At 34.4% G+C, this 22,468-nt stretch overlaps 1 protein-coding gene across 1 annotated transcript; it reads right to left on the bottom strand.

Annotated features, from left to right (window-relative positions):
- Nucleotides 1–16,160: 16,160 nt before the first annotated feature.
- Nucleotides 16,161–16,947, bottom strand: LOC115432785 (histone H1-like). The gene has a single exon (XM_030153790.1). The coding sequence runs from the start codon at nt 16,938–16,940 to the stop codon at nt 16,305–16,307; it is 636 nt and encodes a 211-aa protein (XP_030009650.1). The 5' UTR covers nt 16,941–16,947; the 3' UTR covers nt 16,161–16,304.
- Nucleotides 16,948–22,468: the final 5,521 nt, after the last annotated feature.

Below are 22,468 nucleotides of genomic sequence, written 5' to 3'. Positions count from 1 at the left end.
CACTGGAGCAGAGTCCGTTTGAATGTTTAAGAAACCTCAAAAAAAACAATAGATTTTTTTTTTTTTTTTTTTAAATACTACTAAACAATAGCCCCATGTGTAATTAGTAAATAAAAATAATAGATAATATGAAATAAGACAACAAAAATAGTAGAAATATAGAAAATCTGAAGAAAATAGCTCAGTAAATAACAGAAAACGGTTTGTCTGAGCATCATCTAAAACAAAAGTGACAATATAACACTTAAATAGTTAAAAACTGAAATTCAAAGGATTAAAATAAAAGCAGTGTACCACAAATACAGAATTAAACTGTAGCAGACAACTGAAAATTAGTAGTAAACAGCATGAAAAGAAAAGAAGATAAAAAATAAATTAACAATAACAGTAAAATACAGATGACAATAAAATAAAAACAGTAGAAAATACTAATAGTGCACTGTGGTAGTAAAAAAGTATTAAACATTATAATACAGTGGAAATCTGTGGCGAATCAAGTAGAAAACAAACTCAGCAGAGTCACTATCAACAGTAAAAGAGGAACTGACTCATTCTGCAGAATTTCTCATATTATTACTATATATGATGTTATATAATTGTTTTCATCTCTAATAAATACACATAAGAACTTAATGTCATTGTTTTACATACATCACTTGTATAGAGAATAATATTAACACTGCATCAAATCAAAATCAAATTTTTTCTTATGGGGAAAAGTTAATAAAACTGTCAAACCAATATAGTGAAATAAAGATTTTTCCCTGTGAAATATAAATATGATATAATAAGTATGGTTCTTCAGATTAATTTACTAGAATTATCAAAGTATTTTTCTGTATTTTACGCCAATTTGAGATTATTAAAAAAATAAATAAATAAAAAATCTCTGAGCTATTTTAGATTTTGACTCAATCTGTAGAAAACAGAAGTATAAAATATTACAAAATATTATAAAATCAGTAGAAAAGATAATATTGGTAAAACAATATGAGATAAATCAGTGTTAAGTGGGTAATTAACACATTTTTTGATAAATCTGGTGTCTGTAAACATCTCTGAGAGTCGAAAAGCAAACATTTTTTTATAATAGAACTGATTATTGCTAATTAATTCAGGTGATTTGTAAATTAACCTGTGACATCATGAGTTACACCTGAGTCGGTTCAATACTATTAAATAAACATAAGCATTTTAGCAAATCAAACATTTATTAATTTTGCATATTTATTTATGTACTTATTGAATAAACTATTCTTATTTTTAATGAGGCGAACATGATCTGATATTTTTTAAAATTTTCTCAATCAAATCAAGTCAAAAGTGAACATATAAACCTGGAAAAACAAAGAAAAAACAGGTGTAAAATAATAAATTCATAAATTAAATCAAACACGGGTGAAAATACAGATAAGCTTTACTTATTATTAAACGCTTCCTGCACCCAAACTAATTATACGAAGACTTTGATACACACACATATTGCATTCATTTATTTGACATTTATTAGATTTTACAGACATGCATTTACACCCGAGCATCATTTAATACTAATAGAGTTTACTGATATAAGTAATGACTGTGTTTTATAAGAGAGGACGTGTTTAGTGTCAATGAACTCGGTGTTTATTAAAGTTGTTTGGATCGGTCAAAACCCCTTGAGCATCAAGATTTGGACCGACAACCTTCCAGGATCCCCCCTTCCTCCCGATCTCTGTCTGAAGAGGAATTATCTGCATCTTTATGGATTTATGGAACATTTATTGTTTTACACTGATGAGTATTTAGTTTAGTCGCTGCTGTAAAATCACATAAAAGCCACAATAAGCCTTATTACACACACAGATGCACACATTTACGCCATTTATATTATTTTCAAGTGTTTGATTGTTGTATTGATGTCACTTGTGTATTTTTTTTTATTATTGAACCATCACAGAAAAGAAAACAGACAAATGACCTCATCAGACTTTATAAAACAATAAAATTTACAAGTAAAATTACAATAAAAGACGAAAAAAATCCAAATCTGAGCAGCTGATTTGTATTACAACACACTTACAATCATATATTTTCCTCTTCAAACCATATTTTCTTCATAAACTCTACAACAAAAACTAAAACAAACTTTATAAATCTAAAGCAAATACAATGTAATATTACACATCTTGTATTAAGTAACAGTTGATGAGTAGATTAGCGCAATATTAAAAAAAAAAAAAGACAAACCATAGTGACTACATTTACAATAGGCTTTATCTATAGATGTCTATAGATACAGAGTAAACAGAAGTGGAAGACAGTGGTGAACAGAACATAAACAGTAATAATCTGTAGAAAATAAATAAAGAAAACACTGGAGACACACAAGAAAACAGTGGTACAGAACATAACATATTTTACTGCATTAAATTTCCTATTTCAGTTGCTAGTACATAATAATGATCCTTAAACCAGCAGAAAATAATTTTTAAAAAGTTAAATAAATAAGACAAAAGTGAGTAGGCTATAAAAACATAAAACAGCAAATGGGAGTATAGTAAACTAATAATATAAATATAAAACAGGAGCAGTAGAAGTAGAACATGGCAGTAAAATAGTATTACTCAATAAATTAAAAAAAAGAAAAAAATGAAAAACTGTAAAAGAAAGTACAATAATGAAAAAAGGTTTGGCAGTGACAAAAACTGACAGCAAACATGGGATTTATTTACCATTAAATGTCTTTGACACTTAAAATGCTTATAATTGTGAATTAGTGTACCTGAGACACTGAAAAAAAATTAAGAAAAATTTTTGGCTACAAAAAAGAAAATGGGTAGAAAACAGTAGAAAATGGTAGAAAAACAGTATTTAACTGTGGAAAACAAAAAAAATGGGGAAGACTGATAAACGATAGAAAACAGTAAGAAAACAATAGAAAACCTGCAAAATACTAAAAGTAGCTGAAAATTAAAATGTATAATATAATATAATATAATATAATATTTTTTTGCCCCTTTTTGTTACATGAGTTCCTTTGGAAACCCTCCCATGTTGATTATATGTATAAATTATACATTTTTTGTGGTTTTACAAATGCATAGACAAGCTAGTAGATCAGTTTGTGAGTCAACTTTTATCACAGTTTTTGTCAAACCTCAACACTGTTCCACTAACATAAACTGGGGCTAAAGTTGTTAATCCACTTTACTTGACACTGTTGATAGTTGTGGCTAATTGTGGGTGTATTTATACATCTTTCAACAATACAAAGAATGGTAAAAAAACAAAAAACAAAACATAGATGTTAATGCAAATTATATTTTTTATGAGAAGACACTAAATGAAAATATCTCCCGCCTTAGACAATATAAAATCCATACATTTATTTGTTCCTTTTACTGTAAATCCCTGCAATTTTGCAAAGTGTAGAAGGTTTCACTATCTAACAGTGAATGAGTTATCTTAACTTTACTGAATGTAAGTGGCAGAATTACCTGCAGTAAAAGCTTTATTAGTAACATGAAATTACTGTAAGTGATAAACTACAAAAAATCCAACATGTCCTTCTGTTCCAAATCTGTGAAAATGAAATGTGTAAATATAATAAATATGCACAGATTATTCTTTACTCTGTTATTTCTGTGTTAAACAGAATTAATCCATAAATTCAATGTAGTGGCAATAATCTAAACACTAGCTAACATGTTTCTGATCAAATCTAAAATCAGCTGAGACTGATGTGTTTCACTTAATACATCTTAAATATACACACACGACTTAAATATAAATTAATACATACTAATTTAATTATTTGTCATTGTACTTACCACTGAGTTCACTATAGAGTCTTTATATGTGGTTTTCATTTGTAACTTTCAGAAAATCAAACAAAAATATGTATAAATTACTTATTTTCACTAATTAATTTGTTCATTCATTCAATAAGAAAGAAATTGTAACAGACATTCTTTAGAAAACAAACAAATACATTGATAGGGGAAATTTTAAAGGTTTGTGTTTTTTTTTTTTTAATTATTTCTTGTCTTGTCATAAACATTAATCTGTATATATTCTTATGCATAAGTGGATTCAAAAAATACTGTCCTATTTTTCCCAACTATAATTTTTTTTTTCTTTTAGTTAGGTAGTTAATTAGTTTTTTATTTATAATTCAATCAGTGTATGATTTTATTCCCACTAGTTGTTTTACTGACAGTAAAATATACGAACATCCAGCTTTGGAAGTCAAAAAGCATGACTTAAATAATTAATTGAATAATATTAGCTATTTATTTAGTACCAAATTTATTTATTTATTTATTTTCATAGGATCATCACACAATTACTCTGTCTGAGGTGATGTTATGTTTGACTTGAGTTTTTGAATGAATTCAACATAAAAGACCAAATTGAGTTACTAGTAATAAAGTTATATGCAGGATTGAATTTACAACAATTTGCAAAAAAGTATAAAAGTAACTTGATTCACTCAATAATATCTAAAACGGTAATATTAACTACTTGATCTCGCTTTTATTAATTATCTTTAATGAATGAAATAAATTCCCATCAGTTACTGTTAAAAGAGTGAAAAGAAGACCAGAGAACAGGTGAGGAGGAACAGAAGAACAGATAAGAATGGGCTGTGTGAACTGGGCGTCCATCTTGTTTCTGTTTCCCTCTGTCACCTGTCCTAAGGTAAACCATTAACCTGCCAACAGCCATAAAAACGCACTTTATGGAAAGTTTGATGATGTCGTAAACACTGGAGCCTTTTATGGCCTCGCTGGTCGTCGCTGCTCACCTTGACACAGTTTACCTTCGAGTAAACGAGCCTCGACTTTAACCCCGAAAACCCTCCGCTGTTAGCTTCACCCGTCGAAATGAAACACAGCTGTCCACAGTCTCAACACTATATATACATATATGAGTTATCCTCAAAAAGAACAGTATCGAGTTTGATTGTTAGCTGCTAATGTTAGCCTCACTATTTGACTAATTGCGTTACGTGTTCAGTCATGTCACTGCCATAGTAGCTTTTCTCACAGTCCTTACATGATCTTACAGTAAACACATTATACACCACCAAAGTGTATAATTATGTGATACTTGTTGTTAGTAGTACACTCAAGGAAAAAAAAGAAATGCACCATTTTCATTTTCTCAGTTTTTTTCTGAAATATGACAGTTATTGCTAAATTGCAAACTAAAATGAGTTCAGTACTATTCTGAGTCAAAATGAAATGATTGTTTTCCTGGTTCCGGTTGATTGATTTTGATCCGCAATAAGAACTGTATTTGTGTTTTCCTCACCCATGTCTGCTCATGAGTGAAACTCACAGATGAATTGGACCTCTCCTCAATTGTGCACAACCATCCCCGAAAAAAAGACACTAAAATGGAGCAAAAACACATTTGTCCACAATGCCACGACTACTGCAACCGGAGAGAGATGGGGCCACATTGGGCCGAAACCTGTCATGGAGATGTGACAGCCGATTGGCACGGTCCTGTGCAGCAGCTGTAACATGCAGTCGACCAGATCTGGGACGGTTGTTGGAGGAGCCGGTGGTGTGGTAACGCTCAGCAAGGCGTACAACGGTGGAGTGGTGGAGTCCAAACACCCTGGCTACGGCCCGTCTGCTCCGTCCAGCTTGAAGCATGCCAATGGCCCCATCGCTCTCCGGTTGCAGCAGTCGTGGCATTGTGGACAAATGTGTTTTTGCTCCATTTTGGTGTCTTTTTATAGGGAATGGTTGTGCACAATTGAGGAGAGGTCCAATTCATCTGTGAGTTTCACTCGTGAGCAGACGTGGGTGAGGAATACACAAATACAGTTCTTATTGATAATCAAAATCAATCAACCGGAACCAGGAAAACAATCATTTCATTTGGACTCAAAATAGTACTGAACTCATTGTACAGGGTGTCCCATAAGTCTCCATACAAAGGAAAAATAAACGTTTCTTGACATAAACCATTTTTCTTTATATAATATGCTCTATATGACTGCCATTTTGTCGGGAACACATTTCAATGTGTGTCCTCCACTGCTGAAGAACTATAAAGAAGAAATATAAAGAAATACATGTTAGAACCATATGTATTATGTCTCCTATGTATGGAGACCTATGGGACACCCTGTAGTTTGCAATTTTACAATAACTGTCATATTTCTGAAAAAAATCAAGAAAATGAAAATGGTGCGTTTCTTTTTTCCTTGAGTGTACAGGGGTTAGACAAAATAATGGAAACACCTTAAAAAAATCAACAAAATATAATTTAATATGGTGTAGGTCCACCTTTTGCGGCAATTACAGCCTCAATTCTCCGAGGTATTGATTCATACAACTTGTGAATTATTTCCAAAGGAATTTGAAGCCATTCTTCAGTTAGAATACCCTCCAACTCTTTTAGAGACAATGGCGGTGGAAATCGACGTCTTACTTGAATCTCTAAAACTGACCATAAATGCTCAATAATGTTGAGGTCTGGGGACTGTGCCGGCCATACGAGATGCTCAACTTCATTAGAATGTTCCTCATGCCATTCTTTAACAGTTCTAGCTGTAATGATTGGGGCATTATCATCTTGAGGTGAAGGTGTTTCCATTATTTTGTCCAACCCCTGTATTTCCACATGCATACAAGTAGACACATTCTTACAGCAGCTTCTGGAATTTTAATAAAAATAATTACAAATGCGTTTTGGTTTTACTACGTATAAAACATAAAATTCAAGTTTAAAACAAACAGGTCAACATCTACCATTAGTCATAGAGGTAGCAGCCACTAACATTAGCTAGAGAGAAACTATCAACCAGCCTTAGCTAGCAAGAACAGCAGCTAACATTTGTTAGCCTGTAAACCACAGCTCAATCAATCTATCAAAGTTTATTTTTATAGCACTTTACAACAACATAACTAAGCCCAAAGTGCTTTACATCTAAAAGCATGATTAAATTATAAGATTAAAAAACAGGTCAATCAAGTACCATAAATCTGTATTAAACAATAGGACACTACACACATTGATAAAAGAGACCACAGATTCAAACCTAATAGTGTCTCAGTGCTAAGCTGACATTAGTTAGCAAGACAACAGCAGTTAAGTTAGTAAACAAGCAATGAGAAACTTCAATTAGTTAGAAGTAACAGCAGTTAACATTAGCTAACAAGCAAACAGCAGCTAACATTAGGTAATGAGGTTGTCATGGGACGATTTAAGGCTCCAGACGATGTGAGTCATGCACGCATAGAAGTATTTATCTCCGTCGGCCATCTTTTACCACTCGCTATGGCATCTTTGCTAGGATCACTGGCGTGCTTCTTTATTCTTTCGTTTAAAGAAAACAATCCAATGTAATCATTAAATGTGTTATTTTGATCTGTTAGCGATGGTAACCTGATGAAGCTGATCTGGTTTCTCAGTGGTTTTAAGATGAACATCATGGCTTAATATATCTTGTGTAACAGTTAGGGAGGTAACGATACATCTGGAAAACAATAAACTATAGAATGAATGTATATTTAAAAAACATTTAAATACATAAAAACTACAAAACATCTTTAATCTTATTTTTAACAAATTAAAGAGAATCCCTTTTTGTTTCTCTGAGGTAGGGTAAACTGTGCAAAGACCAATTCAGTCTTCAACACCTGACGTCACACTCGCAAAAAACTACTGCATTCTGGGTAGTTGTATTTTGAAGGGTAAAGTGATAAACAAAGCTGCACATCACAGATCGAATGAGAAAGTTAAGGAATGTTTCTTGCGTGATATAAAATAACAAGGACTTGTTATTTTTGGATCATATCTTTCCATGTGAACATTCACTTCAAGATGTTTTAGTACAAATGTGGGAACAGAAACAAAACGTCATCACTGTTCGCAGGGTGATATTTTAGGTTTTCTTACCTTTGCTGTGACGACTGTGTTGGCACAATTCTCCGGTTGAAATGAGTAAAGATCCTGCACCAGCCACTGGAGAAGCATCCACGAGCCTCAAGAGATTTGTAATTTTTTAACTCTTGAAAAGTGTAAGTACTTATGCCATAAACCAGATAGTTAGTAATGTCTGGACGACGTCAACTTTCCAGCTGTTTTCTTTTTTCCAGTTTATATGGATCAATGTTGTTTATAGAGGCCAGCTCAGCAAAGTACCGATCCTTGACGTCTTTGTTAAGTTTCTCTTCATTCGGTATCCGTTCGTTCTTCTTTTTCTGCTCCATTATTATATTTCTTTAACTCTCCTCTCTGTTGATTAACAGTGTTTGTTGTTATTCGCTTACCCACTGAAATGGCGCCGGGCGCGTGTCTGTGACGTCAGTGTCAAAGACCTGACAGAGACGTAGAATGTCGAATACATAGTGACGTATGACGTACAAGTGAACTCAAAGTAGATTACGCCCTCTGCTGTTTAAAAAGGACATTGCGGGTCATTTTTCATCTCAACCGATTTGAATTGTCACACATTTGTATCCATTACGTTTTTTTTTTTTTTTTTTTTTTTTTTTGTTTTTTTTCAAATTTATTAGTCAATATCTGGTTATACATTCAATCAGTTTCATAGAAAAAGACATATTTTTTTCAGACTTAGCAACAATATCAAACTTAAATGAACAATATTAGTAAAGAACATCATAAAATAAAATAAAATAAAATAAAATAAAGTCAGAGGTTTAATCAGGAATCAATACATTCAAATTTTCATAAACAATCAAGGCTTGTTTATTTGTATCCATTAACTGTCTTGTGATGCATCCTTACATCCTTAGTAACAGTTCATTTTATGCTTGTGATTTTTATGAACCTTTCTCTCTTAAAAACTATTAGAAGTCAGAGAATTAACTAATTTTAACTATATTGTGTTTTGACTTTAACAGATTAATTTTCCAAGGGGAGGAAGTTTATAAGTTGTACTTCGTCTCACTCCTTTTTGAATATGTATTATATGTCTTATGTTTAAACGTGTTTTGTTTATTTATTTTCTTCTGTTTTGACATTCATATTCGAAATAAATACGCCAATCAATCAATAATAATAATAATAATAATAATAATATTTTTGCACACATATTTATACTATTTGAGGATCAACATTAGAATAAACACACCAACAACTGACATAGTTAAATTTTGGTCTTAAAATGTCAAATAAACAATATGTTTTTTGTGTTTATGAATGAGAGTTGAATCATTGCACAGTTACTGATTATTTTACAGCTTTTACAAGCCTCGACTCTCAGAGTTTGCTTGTTTAGTTAGTGTTTATGACTCACAGTTATGTTATTTCATTTCTAATACCAGTGTCATCATGTCAGTTTGTGGTTTGATGCTGCCCCCTGCTGCTCTGATTTGTAATCAACAAAATATCACAATAAAAAGAGATTAGAATACAGACTTTATTTAGAATAATACATGAATAGAATAATAGAATTAAAATTTGCTGTTTTATTCTTCAACTTATTTGTGTTCATCAGTCAACAGTAGAAAAAGATAAACAATGGAAAAATTAAAATAAGACACTGGTGGTATCAATTTATTAGCATACCTTTACTTTGAGGTTCTTTCCTTGTTATTTTAAGTAAATATACTGTGAGTACACAGTGCAATATGTGGTGTTTTTTGCTGAAATGTGCAGATTCATAAAACTGTCAAAAATGCAGTTTGATTCCACTGTGAAGAAATATTCACTTGAGATGGAAGATCATAATACAAATAAGACAGCAGGGTTTTATTCTTGTTCTTTGGCAGCATTCAGAAAAGTGTAGAAACATTTGGAGGAGTGGACGCCATCTGCAACAACACTGGCATACTGAATGAGTCTGAGTGGAAGAAAACAGTTTGTAAAGCTCTTAAGTAGAACAACACACTACATGGTCTTCGTTTTCAATCTGTTTATGTTGTTTATAGCAGGAAGATACAAGTGACAATGTACTGAGTTTGTAAATAGAACAGAAAAGTACAATATGCCTTCTGGTGACACTGGTACAGTTGTCTTTTATAATACTGGTGATGTTTGTCTGTGTTTTTAACCTGTGTTTTTTATTTATTACCTCCACCAGGAGGTATTGTGATCACTTTGCTTTGTTTGTTTGTTTGTTAGCAACTTTACGGAAAAACTATTACAACCATCTTTACCAAATTGTACCCACAGATAGGCCTAGGCCCTGGGACCAACCCATTCAATTCTGGGCCAAGTAGGCCAAAGTTCAAGGTCACAGCAAGGTCACAACATCTACAATTTTCCTATCTCTCATCATTGAGCAATTTTCGAAAATTCATAAAAAAATTCAAAAGGACTCTAATTAGCCTCCAATTTGATCCACCTGTAGCTTAGAACAATATCTTGTATCTGGAGCTAAATTGTCCACATCCACTGTGGAATGTGGACTCTGTGGACATTTACATTTAACATTGAAAATCCCATTCACCACACATTTTTCACTACAGTATAACTCAACAAATATTGATGTGAATTGAATATAATTTGACAGACACATGACTGGTACCAAGCTTCTACTTTTTCTGCTGTATGGAACAACCTTGAAACTGTTTAACCCTTTCATGCATAGTGGTCACTACAGTGGACAGATATTTTACAGCTGTTCTCTTGTATATTCATGGGTTTTGTTGTTTTACTTTTATATCATCAACACGGTGGATGCTTATGCACCATCCCATACACTGCAGTTCATACAATTATTGTTACTTGTAACTGCTCATGATGAACCTTATCTGCAGTAACATGTTTTAGCGTAAACCAGTTGCTAATTGTTATTATTAGACTGTAATTAATAGTTTTCTGAAACAATTTGTTTGTGTGTGTGTGTGTGTGTGTGTGTGTGTGTGTGTGTGTGTGTGCATATCCTCCTGAGACCCAGCAATGCATTTTGTCCTCTGTAGGGGACAAAAGTTTGACAGTTTTACTCAAAAAATGCTGTGCATTACAAAGGACATTCCATTAAAAAAAAATCAATTAAATAAAAATCATTTTAAAAATGTATCTGAAAAAACTGTTGCATTATGCAGTTTCCAATCAAGACAATTTTTAATGTAAAAAAGCTAAAACTGTCAAATTCCTGGGTCTCAGGAGGATATTATCTCCATGAAATGAGTAATAACTAATATTAGAGTATGATAAAATGTTAGAAAACATTAGCGATGCAGAAATTAGCAGCATTAAAAAATGTTATTTCATAGTTTTCACACAGTATATCACTTTCTGATGATGGGTTTTAAATAAATGTTTCTTTGCTTCAAACATTAAATGCATGGTGTCCAGCTGAGTGGACATTTTTGTGACTGCACAAAAAAACAGGTTCATTAACCCTTTCATGCATGAATTATGAGAACATTAAGATTTTTTTTTCCTGAATGTTTTTATTCCTTTTTACGCATGGGGGGAAAAAAAAGGAACCTATTTTTCATGGAGTGACAAAAATGTCCACGCAGCTGAACACCATTCTTTAAATTTTAGAAGCAAAGAAACATGTATTTACTGATATACTGTGTGAAAATTATGAAATTAAAGCATGTTTAATGCTGCTAATCTGATGTTTTCTCACATTTTAACAGCCTTTTCGTTAAAAAACAAAAAAAACTATTACAGTCTAATAACAATTAGCTTTTTTTTTTATGTCAAACATGTTACTGCAGATCAGGTTTATCTGGAACAGCAAACTTACAGTAATGGTATGAATTACAGTGTATGGGATGATGCATAAGCGTCCAGTGTTGGCTGATATGAAACTAAAACCACAAAATCTTTAAATACACAAGAGAATACCTTTGAACAGCTGTCCACTGTAATGACCACTATGCATGAAAGAGTTAAAAAAAAAAAATTATTCATTTGCATGGTTTTTTTCATGCCTAAAGAATAAAATTACTGCAGAAAAAAATATTGACTAAGGTTCTCATAAGTCATGCATGAAAGGGTTAAATATTATAACTAGTTGCACCATCACCCCAGGAGGGAACTAATCTAAACTGCAGTAAAACCACAGGTTCTGGTCGTTGACACTCTTCAGTGTTTCAGTGGCTCTTAAAAGAGCCGTTGTGTGGTTGGACTGGTCTGGGGTCAGCCTAAGCCCTCTCTCCGCGGATGCGTCGGGCCAGCTGGATGTCTTTGGGCATGATGGTGACCCTCTTGGCGTGGATGGCGCACAGGTTGGTGTCCTCGAACAGGCCCACCAGGTAAGCCTCGCTGGCCTCCTGCAGAGCCATGACGGCGGAGCTCTGGAAGCGCAGGTCGGTCTTGAAGTCCTGGGCGATCTCCCTGACCAGGCGCTGGAAGGGCAGCTTCCGGATGAGCAGCTCGGTGGATTTCTGGTAACGGCGGATCTCACGCAGAGCCACGGTGCCGGGCCTGTACCGGTGGGGCTTCTTAACTCCGCCGGTGGCCGGGGCGCTCTTCCGGGCGGCTTTGGTCGCCAGCTGCTTCCTGGGAGCCTTTCCTCCGGTGGATTTGCGGGCGGTCTGCTTGGTTCTAGCCATGGTGCACTGGTGCTTCCTCCTGCTTGTACAGTCAGAGTATAAGACTTCAGATGCCAGATCCGGTTTATATAGAGTCAGTGAAAGCGGCAAGTGCGCTGATTGGTCCTGGTTTAGACGCGCGCGCTTTATAGTTGAATTATTATTGGAGAAGGAAATTTGAAATGTCATATTTAAGAATTCAAACAAACTAACGCCTGCGTTGTTGTGTAAGATGTTACTGAGAGGAAATCACACCCTTATTTTTCAGCTTTTACCAGTTTTATTTATACTTTTTCATGTGAACCAAATTAAATCAAAGGATGAAGGAACGAAATTCACAGACAAAACCCTTTTCTTTCAAAGTCGTTTATTTTCTGTAATATTATCAGTGATAAGGCAGATACTATAGTGTGACACAATGTTTGAGCAGTTTATTCAGACTTTATTCATTTTCAGAAAACCCCAAATTTGTATCTCTGAATATAACAGCACATTGAATTATATAAATATTTGTAAATTGATGTTAAAGAAGCTTTATAGGTCTGAGTGTTCTATTGTGCTGTAGATCAGTAGATGCTGTTATGAATGAATGTGGATTTATTGTCTCTTTAATTCACTTTTACAATAAATAAAATAATTTCATGACAGCAATAAGGATCTCTCTGATTTGGTAAAATATAAACACTGAAAATGATATAGGTTTTCATACAAAATCTGTTTTAAATCCGAGTTATGAGTGCATTTTACTTTCTTATTTAACAAATCAATTCATTATAACTTTAAATGCATGTCACTGAACATGTTTTATACTGAGTTGGAATATGAGCTAATTAATATTACTGTGTTTGGAATCTATTACATATGACTTATGCATCAACACACCCAATAATTCCACGGTAAAATTAATCAGAAAATGTATGAAAATATGAATATGACAATGAAAAATGCTTTATTATCAAAGCAAATAACTTAGAAAAAAGAAATGGACATAAAAAGTCAAAAATTAACTATTTTGTGTCATTTGTTTTGATTCATTTTCTGTCCTTCAGATTTTGTTGTTCTGCAAAAATATATCTATTACTGGCCTAAGTGTCTTAATAAATTTTATATTGTTTCCTAAAAATATTGTAGTAAACAAATATGTCGCAATTATCACTTTTAACAGCATTTCTTTGTAAGTAAATGTCCTGTATTAAAAGTTCTGGCTTTGTGTTTTAATCTTTTTTTCTTTTTCTTTTTTTAACAGGTGTTTTTAAGTGTATATTTACAGCAATTTGGCTACAGGTTTTCTCAAGCTACAGGAGATTTTATTAGCATTAGCAAAATATACTGCCTACATTACTGACATGTATAAGTACAATAATACACCATACTGTACAAAGTAAATATACCAAATATGAAGGCACATGGCTTTCTTATTACCCATGTTTTAAAACCATCTCTTTCTGTTTGCAGCAGGTTATGAATTTACTAATTTCATCTAAATATTGGACTCAAAAACTTTCCTTTATTATTTTAAAATTCTTTTTAGCTAATTATCTATTTTTCAGAGGATTGGTGTAAAAATGGGGTGATGCAGTGTTGTGTTTTTTTGTGAGCTCTGGAATGTAAATTTAGTCATTTTACCACATGATAAAAGGAAAAATCCACCCTAGAATTAATCTTTTTCTTTTTTTTCCCCCTGAAGCCCAGCTATTTATTTATTTATTTATTTATTTATTTATCTCATCACCAAATACATGGTATGGAGTACAGACATTATGTTATAACAGATAAAAAAAAAACCTCCTGAGACCCAGTAAGTAAGTATTTTTGCCATTTTACATTAAATTATTGCCTTAATTGGAAATAGCATGATGCAACAGTTTTTTCAGATACATTTTAAAAATTATTTTACATAATGTTCTTTTCAGCTGACTTTTTTTTTTTTTTTTGAAGTAAAGCTCTGAAACGCTTGTCCACTACAGAGGACAAAAATGCATTGCTGGGCCTCAGGAGGATAATATCCCTTTCATGCATAGTGGTCACTCCAGTGGACAGTTCTTCTCCAGCTGATCTGCACTAACACGTTTGAGTGTAAATCAACTGCTTGTTATTGCTATTAGATTGTAATTTATGGGGGGGGGGGGTTAAACAAAAAGGTGTTTTTTTGTTTTTGTTTTTGTTTTTTTGTTTTTTTTGCATATTATCTCCATGGAGTGAGTAATGACTAGTATTAGTATATGTTAAAATGTGAGACACCATCAGATTAGCAGCATTGAAAATGTTTTTATTTAATAGAAATACTGAAATATTATTTTAATTTAAATAGTTAAAGTCTTAAGTTTAATCACAAATTAGTCAGTAGTTAATGTTAAAGATAGGATTCCTTTGTTTCATTTAGTAAGTTTTTAGGATGGTATGGGTTGGTTGTAATCCTTGAGGTGGATCCTTAATACTAAATTAAGTTTTGTCTGTGATCAGATGAAGCCAAAATAAATTTATAAAAATGAGATGAATCCAGACTTATTCTTGGAACTTTCAACAAAAGAACACACTAACAACATTTTTCTTTGCTTCAAAAATGAAGTGCATGATGTCCAGCTGAATGGACATTTTTGCAACCCTATGAAAAATAGGTTAATAAAAACATATTCAATCACATTATTTTTTTAATGCCTAGAACAGGGGTGTCAACTCATTTTCTTTCATATTCAGCCCAGTGGGCCGGACCAGTAAAATAATGACATAATAGCCTATAAATAATGACAACTCCAATTTTTTTGATGCAAAAGAATAACATTAAATGATGAAACTATTTCTATCTAAAACAAAAAAGATGTGAATAACTGGAAAAACTGAAATTTCTGAAGAAAAATAAGTATGCTTTTATCAATATTCTGTCTCAATTTATCATTTCTACATGTGCATTACAGATCAGATCTACCAAGGCACAAAACAGGCAGAATATTGTTAAAATTACACTTATTTTTCTTTAGACATTTCAGGTTGTTCATATTTGTTCAGGCTATTGACATTTTTTATTAAAGGATATCAGAATTTAATGTTCTTTGCAATAAATCAAAGAGAAAAAAAGTGGTGTTGCCATTATTTAGAGGCATAATGTATTATTTTTCTCACATTAAACCAAGAAGAACATTTTCGAGTCATTATTTCTAGGTTATTATGTAATTACTTTTGAGTTTGATGCCCTTGACTGTTAATATCTTCTGGGTATTTTTTGCATTTTGCACTTTGTAAATTCATCTTGCTGGCCAGACTGGAACTTTTGGTGGGCCAGATTTGGTCCCCGGGCCGCATGTTTGACACCTGTGGCCTAGAGGAATCAAAACACTCAGGCAAAAAAATCTTGATCTTGAACGCTGTCACTATTCATGCATGAAAGGGATATACATTACTAATATTCTAACTATACTAGAGGTATACTAACAGTCTGAGGACTGGAATTAGGGGGTAGGACTGGATAAGCAGTGGCTTCTTCCTACTCCCTTTCAGGCACAACAGTTCTTTTTTTTTCACTATTTGATTTTTTGTGTATTGTCTGTCATTATTATTTTTCTATTGTTTAAGTTTTTATTGGTGTATTGTTTACTATTATTTTTATTTTTGTTTCATATGTTTTGTATCATGTCTGTGTCTGAAATAAACTAACCTACCATTCAATAATAAAATGTGTTTTTTTGTTTTGTCCTTTTCTCATGTTAGTGGGAACCCTGTACTTCAGTACTTCCACCATGCCTGTGATCTGACTATAGATCATAATGAATGGAATGCTCTTTAGTGGAGGCTGTGGTGGCTCTTAAAAGAGCCTTTGGTTTGTGTGTCTATTACAACATCACTTTATTTCTTCGCTGCCTTCTTTGGTCCCTTCTTCGTGGCTGACTTCTTCACCTGACTCTTCCTCTGGACCTTCTTCGCTGGGACTTTAACCTTGGTTACTTTTGGCTTCTTGGCAGCTGGCTTCTTGGCAGCTGGCTTCTTGGCAGCTGGCTTCTTCCCCGCCGGCTTTTTCCCTGACTTCTTCTTCGGGGTGCTCTTTCCACCTGCCTTCTTCGCGGCTGGCTTCTTCTTCGCTGGAGACTTCTTGGCATCAGCCTTCTTGGCCTTACCAGATTTCTTCTTGGGAGTGGCCGGTTTCTTCTTCTTCGGCTTCTCCGCTTTGGTTTCCTTGGCCAGTTTAAATGAGCCGCTCGCCCCGGTTCCCTTCACCTGGATGAGTTTTCCTTTACTCACCAGGGACTTGATGGTGACGTTGATGCGTTTGTTGGACTTGCTCAGATCGACGCCTTTGGAAGCCAACACCTTCTTGAGCTTGGCTGATGAGATGCCTTTCCGATCCTTAGACTCAGCCACGGCGGCGAGGATGAGCTTCGGAAGGCTCGGACCGGAGCTCTGGGTCCGGGAAGAGCTCTTTTTCTTCGCCTTGCCAGGTGCCTTCGCCGGCGTAGTAGCTGGAGCTGGAGTTTCTTCTGCCATCTTCTCTCTTCTTTGTGTCTCTGTCAGACTGATGTGCCAGCTCTGGACGACCGCAATAAATGAAGCATATGAGAACCGTGGAGAGTCAATCCACCGCGCCGCTCCGCCGTGCCGCTGAAACAAACCGACAGTTGTGTTTTCTCCTCCACGTTTTGGAGAAAAAAAACATAAAAATGAAAAACCTAACCCCCGACCTTTTATCCCAGCGTGGAACGGGGGTTCATCCCTTTAGATTCAGGGAGTTTCTGGCGGACATGAGTTTTGTATTTATTTTCAATAAGCCTCAAACCTCCTCAGTACAGACTCATTTTGCACAGTTCACAGCGACTTTTCTTCACATTTCCTCTCAAAAAATGGCTTAAAATGTTTTGTACCAAACATATCCATGGTGCATTAGTAAGTAGACATATCATAGAGTGGAACAAAACCGAAAACGCTGTGATCTGGTGTTTTATTTCTTTTTTATCTATGATATTATCAGTGCAGGTAAACACAGGAAGTCACTGAATTCGGATTGAATCACCGCCCACACAAATTAATTTGGACAGGCGTTTTAAGTCATGTTTTACTCTTCTATATGTTTAATGTACTTCTTGATTACACATTATACAAAGTACATCGCAGTTTGCGCTACGTCTGGGGCATTATTTCAGAGTCAGAAAAATATTTACTTTAACAAACTTTCCTTTAACAATAAAAAAATGAACAACCTGAAACATCTAAAGAAAATTAAGTGCAGAATTAAGAATTTTCTCTTGCTAAATGTTTTGTACCTTTGTAGATCTGTAATGCACATGTATAAATGATTAGTTGAGGCATAATATAGTTAAAATTGTACTTAATTTTCTTAAGAAATGTCACTTTTTTCAGGTTACTCATCTTTTTTGTTTGGATAGTTTGTAAATGTAAAATATTTTCATATTTTGATGTTATTGTCTAGTAAAAGTTCATACTGTCTTGCGCATATAATTATTGAAGGTAATTCATTTATCAGACAGGGGGAGTTGTTTGTTTACCCTGTGTGATAAATAAACTACCTACAATAATTTCATGTTATTTTTTTTTACACTAAAGAGAAAAAATTGGAGTTGTTATTATTTATAGACTATTTTCGTATTACTTTACTGGTCTTGCCCCTAGAGATCAGAGTGGACAGAAAGTGGCCCCTGAAAGAAAATGAGTTTGACACCCCTCCTGCCTTAAAACGTGGAGAGAAATGTGAATTTGTTGGTCAATAACTTTAGATATTGCTAAACTAAACTAATATTTACATTAACATGACTGCTGTGAATGTATGTAATAATGTGTATCTACATACTATACCTGTGGTACACCTCTGCTCACAAAATACATATGCATTTTTTTCTTCATTGTACTCCTTTTTCAGGACAAGACATTACAGAGCAAGATGAAGGCCACTGATTTTGGTATCAAAGGTAATATTGCAACACACACTCCAACTGTCCCAGTGCTTTAATCCATCAGTATCCTATTCGTTGTACATATCTCTCATCTGTGGTATAGAGTTAGCTTTTGTATATTATTTTTGTATATTTTTTTCATTTCAGAAGTTCTAGTAGTACTTTAGTAGCACGTGTATTAATATTTTATTGTGAAGCCTTTGCATAGTCCTACTTTTTCTCAATACCCTGTGTGATATTTTTTATTTTACTTTATTTTATTGAATTTTTTTCTTTCACAATCCCTTTTGCATTAAGTTTTTTTGCTGCTAAATTGAACTGGGCTGCTAAACTGATTTTCATTGTTCCTGTGATAATGACAGTAAAGATCTATTCTATTCTTTTCTATTCTATTCTTTTCTATTCTATTCTATTCTATTCTATTCTATTCTATTCTATTGTAGTTGACACCGAGGAATCCAGATGGGTGTTAAGTGCCTTGCTCAAGGGCAAACCGTCCAACAATTTCTCAGATGGAATTGATCCAACAACCCTTTGGTCATGACCTCCAATCTTCCAGGCCATAGCTACTCCCATTAATCAAGGAATTACTCTTAAATGTACAGTATATGTGGAAAATGTCTCAGTATAAAACAGCCCATATATAGACAGCAGAATGTACCGGTACCAGAAGTCATGGGTGTGTTATGGAAATGTTCAACTGATAACCCACACACAAAGAGGAGGAGAGAAAGTTACAGTTAAAATAAATAAATGCATTTATTGAGAAGTCAGTCACAGAGAAACTCTGTAAGTGAAGTCTGCTTAAACAAGAGAAAACTAAAGATTATATAGAACCAAATCCAACCCCCTCAAACTATGATGTCATTCCTTACGTACATCGTACCACCCCATACTACTCCTTCTCTGCTCCGTGAAGAGGTCATGATGACCTCTCCACTCTAACCTTGCTTGGATCCAATCTGGAGTGCAGGCGCCATTCTCTATCTACACATTCAGACATTTAGGTGTTTGGGTTTTAACTCAAGGCAAGAACTCCGTTCCTGGGTTGGGGGTGTTACAGAGTGGTAAACATCACACATAATGAATAATGACTCAGCATTAAAAGAAGATGTACTAACAGTATAAAATATAAAGAGTATAAAATATAAAAAGTAAATTTTTCCACCACAGGTGTCATTAACAAAGCTGATCACAGTAGAAACTAGAAGCACTCAGAGAGCGCAGACCTCCGCCAAGGCTGATCAGTGCCCCCCCCCCCCCCCCCCCCCCAATCACTCCCAAAATTTAATCATTTCTTCCTTATCCCATTTCCAACAAACCCTGAAAATTTCATCCAAATCTGTCCATAACTTTTTGAGTTATGTTGCACACTAACGGACAGACAAACAGACAGACAAACAAACAAACCCTGGCAAAAACATAACCTCCTTGGTGGAGGTAATAAATTACTTTCTGAATGTGTTTATTTCATATTTAACATGTGACTAAAACTATATGGCTGCGTTCAGACAGCAGGTCTTATTGCACCATTCGGATTTTTGGGTGAAATCCGATTATTTTTGTGTGCTCGTTCGTATTACACATTAACAGCGACTTCTATCAGTTTTGAGTATGAACTGAATACGACCCTGAAGTGACCCGCATTTGCAAAAGAGGTCTTGATGTAATACGTGACCACGCAGGTACGCACTGTGTTTATGGAAGTAACGCTCCTGGGACGCAGAATTGTGGCATTTGTCGCATTTCATTGATGTAAAGGTCAAATAAATGTGACCTGGCCATTCAGAGTGAAGTCGCATTGCAAAATATCAGATACGTATCAGATTTAGGACCACATATGAAAGTGGCCTGGGTGGAATTTGAAAAAATCTGATTAGTGCTGTTCAAACTGTCTTTAACAGATCGGATACAGGTCACATATGAGCAAAAAAATCTGATTTGGGACACATTTGCCTGCAGTCTGAATGTAACCTATGTCCAGTGGTGTCCGGAGAATGATGAGATGTTTAATCTTAAGAATAAATCTCATAACCTATAGATTGAGTATAGCATATAGTAAAACATATATTAGACACTTTAACCCTTTCATGCACGAATTATGAGAACCTCAATCAAGAGTTTTTTCCTGAGTGTTTTTATTCTTCTCTAGGCATGAAAAAAACAATGCGATTGAAAATTTTCTTATGAAAAATAAATAAATTAAAAAAAAAAAAAAAACATTAAAAAAAAAAAAAAAAAATAGTGATAATAATTTAAAAAAAAAAAATTCTTAGGAACCTATTTTTCATGAAGTTCCAAAAATGTCCACTCAGCTGGACACCATGCATTTAATTTTTGAAGCAAAGAAACATGTATTTACTGATAATTGCGTGAAAACTATAACTATTACATTCAGGGGAGATCTACACAATATTACCAATCCATGTCAGAAACGATATGTAATGTCTTAAAACTTTAATAAAGATATGTGTAAAAACAAAACAAAACAACAAAATCCATGAATATACAAGAGAACAGCTGTAGAATAAGTGTCCATTGTAGTGACCAGTATACATGAAAGGGTTAAAGCAGGGGTGTCAAACTCATTTTAGTTCAGGGGCCACAAACAGCCAGATATGATCTCAAGCAGGCCGGACTAGTAAAATAATAGCATAATAATCGATAAATAATAACCAAAACATTTTCATGCAAAAAAAGGGATACTTTATGAGTCATTATTTTTTTTAGGTTATTCTGCTGTTATTATTTTACTGTAGATCATATTGGTCTGTATGTGGAACCTGAAGTAAAATGAGTTCCACAGCCTTGATTGTGGAATTTTTGCACTTAGCAAATTCATCCCACGGGCCGCATTGGAACCTTTGGCGGGCCGCATTTGGCCCCTAGGCCGCATGTTTGAGACCCCTGGTTTAAATCAATAGATGCGTTTGGTTGACAGTGGATGTTTGGGTCTTTATGGGTTAATATTTTAAAAACAAATAAAGAAAATCAGTTAGAATTACAAACACAAACTAAGATGCAAGCACCCTCCAGACCACAGGTGTCAAACATGCGGCCCGGGGCCCAAATCCGGACCACCAAAGGGTCCAGTCCGGCCCTAGGGATGAAGTTGTGAAATGCAAAAATTACACTGAAGATATTAACAATCCTTTTAGTTCAGGTTCCACATTTAGACCAATTTGATCTAAAGTGGGTCAGACCAGTAAAATACTATCATCATAATGCATAAATACTCACAACTTCAAATTTCTCTCTTTGTAAATGTAAATATTGTCATGTATTTACACTAAAACAAAGTATAATTTCACAAAAAATGTGAATAACCTGAACAAATATGGACCACCTGAAATATTTTAAGAGAAGTACAATTTTACCAATATTTTTGCATGATATTAAATGGTTTTTGTTCTTTTTTTATAGATCCAGTGTGATCTGTACATTATAATAAACGTGGAAATGATAACGTGAGGCAGAATATTGTTAAAATTAAACATATTTTTTTCCAGTTTGTTTATTTTATTCACATTGTTTGAAAGGATAGTTGGTAGATGGAAACATTTTCATTGTTTAATTTGACTTTTTTCACTGTAAAACAAAGAGAAAACTTTGGAGTTGACATTATTTATATATAATTATGTTATTATTTTACTGGTTCGGCCCACTGCAGATCAAACTGAGCTGAATGTGGCCCCTGAACTAAAATGAGTTTGACACCCCTGGTCCAGACCTTCATCTCATGCATTTTCAAGGATTTCAAGCACTAATACAAACCCTGAATGTAGTCAACAGCGCTGCCAGGATCCTGATGAGGGGGCGTAAACACGAGCCCATCACTCCTGCCCTTCACTCACTACACTGGCTCCCTGTTCACCTCCGCATCAAACAGAAGATCCTCCTCCACACCCATCACTGTCTCCATGGTCAAGCCCCCTCTTACCTCACTGAACTCCTCACCCCCCACACCACCTCCAGAACCTGGTCAGGCCAATCTCCTGGTCTGTCCCCCCCCCCCCCCCCAGGACAAAACTTAAAACTATGGGTGACAGGGCTTTTTTGCTGCTGCTGCTGCTCCTGTCTGTGGAACGCCCTGCCTGATCACTTCCG

Source organism: Sphaeramia orbicularis, chromosome 14 (assembly GCF_902148855.1).
Source record: "Sphaeramia orbicularis chromosome 14, fSphaOr1.1, whole genome shotgun sequence".
NCBI classification, from domain to species: Eukaryota; Metazoa; Chordata; class Actinopteri; order Kurtiformes; family Apogonidae; genus Sphaeramia; species Sphaeramia orbicularis.
Note: the sequence above shows the minus strand (reverse complement) of the source record. Positions and strands in the feature narration are given on the sequence as shown.

Coding starts and splice junctions, on each gene's coding strand:
- LOC115432785 (XM_030153790.1), bottom strand. CDS start 16,940: ATGGCAGAAGAAACTCCAGCTCCAGCTACTACGCCGGCGAAGGCACCT.